Source organism: Penaeus vannamei, chromosome 30 (genome assembly GCF_042767895.1).
Source record: "Penaeus vannamei isolate JL-2024 chromosome 30, ASM4276789v1, whole genome shotgun sequence".
Lineage (NCBI taxonomy): Eukaryota > Metazoa > Arthropoda > Malacostraca > Decapoda > Penaeidae > Penaeus > Penaeus vannamei.
In genome coordinates, this window is record NC_091578.1 from 24,451,524 (window position 1) to 24,456,523 (window position 5,000).

Consider the following 5,000-nt stretch of genomic DNA (forward strand, 5'->3'; position numbering starts at 1 on the left):
AAAAGAAACATCTAGTACAGTAAATGTATGCCTCATGGTATACTGTACATGTATACTAAATTCCACATGCTCATACAGAGTGGCATACCCTGCAGATCCAAACATTTGCCTTTGATGAGAGTCCTACATATGACAGATACCATTCCAAACAAACATCACATCCAACATTCAGTCCATCCCTCAGTGTCTCTATGCATGTATGACATTCTCATTCAGTCTCCTTAAGTTATTGCACAGCACTCCACAGGTATGCCCAACCTCTTCTGCTGAAGTATGTTAAGAAGTGATACCACCTCATCTGACGTGATTTTAAGTAATAAACACACTGTAACCATAACCTTCAAGTGAAAATTACAGGGCATATATGATTTTCTGAAATAAAATCCAGAGCTCAACTCAACAAACTAATGAATACCTATACCAAGGAATAAAAGAATAGGCAACTCATACTGTTCTGGAATACCTGTTGACTGAAGATACTGCTCTGGAAATATACCTGGTATGAATGAATCAGAAGTTACTTTTCAATAGGACAGCACTCTTTTACTACTCATGATATGTATATAATAAACCTACCTACATCCTTCTTCATCTCTTTTGGCAAGCCATTTCCTTCTTTCTTCATTTCTTTCGGCAAGATATTTCCTTTCTTCTTCATCTCTTTTGGTAAGCTATCACAATCTCCTTTGCTCTTATTATATGCTGCAGCAATGTTGTGCAGATCATATAAGAGAACTTGTTTCTGAGTTTTCTGAATCAAGTGATTCTGCACAACTTTCTTGTCTACTTTCATAGCCAACATTTGTTCCGCCATCTTCCTGTCATCAGCATCCAACTTGCGAACACTTGGCAGGTGGTCATAGGATTCCTGTCAAAGACACATCAAATACAGTGCAATCTCCTTTAATGGATAATTCTGTCAAGAGCCTGGGGACCCCAATCTTATTCCATTTCTGTTCAATTTGACTTCTGCCATATGGATATCTCCCTATTAAGGACAGTACTTGTCAGTCCCTTAGCCCTTAAAGACACTGGAATCAAATAACCTTACACAAAAATGGCAGAAAAAAAAAGACAAAAAAATTATTCAGTAGGATGCCGAAGCCAATTAAAGACCACTCTTGTAACAGGACTCCACTGTTAACCTGGATCACTTAGTCATGGCCCAAACAAGACACCCTTTAACATCCCTACATTAGTATCCAGAATGCAGTCCACTTGCTTGGTAGTCTAACTCAATTAACTGAACTCAACTGTATGTAAAAGAACCACACTCCCTCAATTACAGTAGCAACTAGTCATCCTTTGAGGAAAGCAATGCAGGGAGAATTGTGGCTTGGGCTTGGCTGAATTTGACATTGATAAGCTTACATGTAGTTTTTAAAATTCAAATTTGCAGGAACATACCTTGTTAAGGGCATGATTGTGATTTCCAGATATACTGGATATCATCAAATAATCTCCATCATCAGTTGCCTTCACTCTTATCATAAAAGGGCACCCTTTCTGAAAGGTCCTGAAATAAAAGTAAAAAAGTTGTCAATTTCTGAGCTAAGCCCCACCGTATCACATTTAATTGTTGCATATATTAAATATATATATTTTTTCTTGGTTTCTTTTTTTTTCCTTCGTTATCATTGAATAATCTTCAAAGAAAATATAACAAAAAACACTTACCATAAAATATCACACAAACTGTTGGGGTCAAGAAAGGGGGTGGAGCTAATACTCTCACCATGTTTAGCCAATGAGAGTGCATCAAGAGATATCAGATCTAATTATTTGTGTAATTTACAAGCTTTTGTTTTAGTTATCAGAAAATCAAAATTCCTTTTTTATTTATGATGTTGAAGTTCCTTACCATTCATAGCCATCAGAATTTTTGGGTTCAACAGGCAAATTACAAATTACTATGCCGGTTGTTTTGTAGTCTGATCAAGATATGTGACAAAAGATTGAAATTTTAAAATCCCCATACAGACCTGTGTACATTGTTCTACATGACCGTTTTGATGGACATATGATGGTCAACAGTGCCTAAACTTTGTTCTGGCAGAACAGTGTAGCTACACAGTCTGTTGATTCACATGACCAGAGCATTCCTGCGATGAAATGCACAACCCAAGATGTTTCCTGTTGCACCTGCAACAGGATACAATATTTGTTACCAAGAGTGACACACCCTCCGAAGACTTAGTCCCAAACCTAACCTTTCCTAACTTCTATTCATTTCCAAGACAGGGGGCAAGACCCCTCATTATAACCCCCTTTTATTAGCAATTCATACCAACTTATAGTAAATGAACATTATGAATTCTGGCTGTGTGAGGGCATTGCAGACTTAGTCTCTGAGCAGTGATATGTAGCAAGTACTTTCATCATTTTGCAGTAAATATGAGGCCACATTAGCTTTCCATGTATTGTTTATGACTCTATATCTTTTGCTCTATAAGATATATGTCCATTTCCCTCTATGTGTACACCACTCTTAGTAACATTAACCCAGGAAACTTTTTTTTCGCCTTTGACCATCCACAGTCACTTAGAACAGCCCAATGTAGGTTTGTATGGCAATATCAAAATTTCTGTATTTTGCATTTTCTGGTAAATATAAGGCTGCTGCAGCTATATTTTCCTCTATCTAAGCATGTTGCTTTAAATATTTTATCCAGTAACTTTAACCAAAATTTGTCTGTTTCGTGATTAGACTGCAAAACAATCGGCTTGATGATCTGTTTGAACACAAGTCTGATAAGGCCTAAGGATTTAGTTAGAATTAGCCAGGATTGTGGAAATGCACCATGTACTGTTTAGGCCTAGGCTTAGCTATATATTATAAGTATAAGAGTAGCCTCTGGCCTAGCCTTCTCTGGGTTCAGGTGTAGCATTAATTTTTAAAAATAATTCCAACAAACGAACATGATTTTGTTATCGTTGCATTCCTCTCACTCTCTAGTTTCCAAATGTATAAAAACTATTGTGCAGAAACCATTCTAACCCCCACATTCTTGGTCCTGATAGCAGGAGAGGGCCTGAAATGCTCCAGGGAAATTGTGGAGTAAGATAGGAGTAATATACTCAGAATCGGTCACTATATCGTTTAATGCAGGGGACTGCTGCCCCCCAACCCCTACCCGGGAAAAGAAAGGATCCTCCACGTATTCATGGCAGAAGAGAGCGTATGACCACCATGTGGGAGCACCTGTTCCCAAATCTATCTGATGCCCTCTCCCACCGTGAATACTGGGGGATTCTTTGATCTCCTGGGTGGGGGTTAGGGGCAGTAACCCACCATGGGGTAGTTGCAGGGGGTACAGCCCCCTACATTAGATGGTGTTTGTTACCGAGAGCAATACACCCTGTGATTACTTCAGCTGTAACTGTTGTTTATGATTTCTTATTATCTATACAATGGCAGTATCCATTTCCCTCTTCCCCTGTGCGTTACTCTCTGCAACATTAACACACTAGACAACATGGTGCAATTCCCAATACAATCTATCCCGTCCCCAAGTATCATGGCAAAGATTGTCATTGATTGGTGGATTCCCGCTCAATAATTTCAACATATTTGGAAACTTGAGAGTGAGAGGAATCCAACGATACGAACATCATCACTGACCATTCAGCGGAACTATTCCGAAAAATAACCCCAATCCATTCATTCTAGTCTTCCAATGTGGCCAAACAGAACGACTAAGAAAGGACTTTTCAGGCTACTCACGACTGGTTGGGGCGCAGGCCCGTTGAGTGGCTGATGAACTTCTTGCCTCCATGTACGCAGCACAACTCAAGCTCTGCGAATTTTAGAGCTTCATTGAAGTGCCGTTTGGGGGTCCTTTTCAGAGCGGATTCAATGGTGCGCGATCTCCTGGTGTAGAGTTTACAAAAGTTGGCGTTCTCGTATCGCTCAACGCACTCTTGAAAGCTCTCATACGATGTAAATGCTGTATTAATATGAAATTCGAACGTGGTACCAAGTTTTCGTGCTGCCATTGTGTTTGAGTGCCGACGTACTATTTCCACTACGCATGCGCAAGACACGGCCGTACGAATAACTCACCAATTGGGAGGCGTCTGCCGTACCAATTGTCACTGCAAATCTAAAATGTTAATTACAGAACAAAAGGGCTTTCATAATTTAAATAAATAATGTATTCTAAATTGATATATATAAAAGTAAAAATAAATAATATGAAATAAAGATTCATAAGAATATTTCTAGTTTACATTTCTGAATGTTTTTTTCTTTTCATTCGATATTTTATTTGTCAAATATGAGTTAGTTATTTAACAATTCTAAAAATCAGCTATATAGAACAATGATTTTATAATAAGACAGCAATCTTAAAAAAAAACAAGGTTAATTTTTACTAAATTGAGATGTGAGATTACATATTATGTTAAGTACTATCGCAACATATATAATCATTGTAAAGATTCCTCATAAAATGTCAGTTCACCTCATCTTTCCACAATTTTTAATAATTCACAATTTTCTCTCCAATATTGACAAGAAACACAGCATTCAGATATCCCTTCCAATCCACCCCCCCACCCCCCTAAAAAATCAATTATATAACACTACACTATAATGTCAATACAACTTGCATTCTTATAATGTGATGAAATGATGTTAAAGTACAGTCTAGTGCATTTTTATCTTAATATCGTTCAGTATATCTTAAAATACAATATCAATAGTAATTTGTTCGTCAGTTTATGTCTAAATATACATATACATCTATATCTATATATATGTGTATGTGTATTCAATATATATATATATATATATATATATATATATATATATATATATATATTTAAATATAAAAACTTGTATTGTAAATTAAACTACGTACTTTAATGTGGCATACCTCAGTGGTAGAGCGCTGGCTTTGCAATCGCATGGTCATGGGTTCGCACCCGGCTGCCCCTCCCAGTCGATTCAGCTGTGAATGAGCACTAGTATGTTGACGTCGGCATGCTAGGGTCAAAGT

The 5,000-nt window shown here is 37.4% G+C and overlaps 1 protein-coding gene across 1 annotated transcript in view; it reads right to left on the minus strand.

Moving 5' to 3' along the window:
- The window catches only part of LOC113814576 (uncharacterized), a gene marked incomplete in the record, with an annotated part of 6,032 nt that extends 1,949 nt beyond the window's left edge, over window positions 1–4,083 (minus strand). Inside the window, 3 exon segments of the mRNA XM_070143194.1 lie at window positions 577–868; window positions 1,408–1,516; window positions 3,725–4,083. Of these exon segments, the coding sequence (XP_069999295.1) occupies window positions 577–868; window positions 1,408–1,516; window positions 3,725–3,996 (673 nt within the window).
- Between the last annotated feature and the right edge of the window lie 917 nt (window positions 4,084–5,000).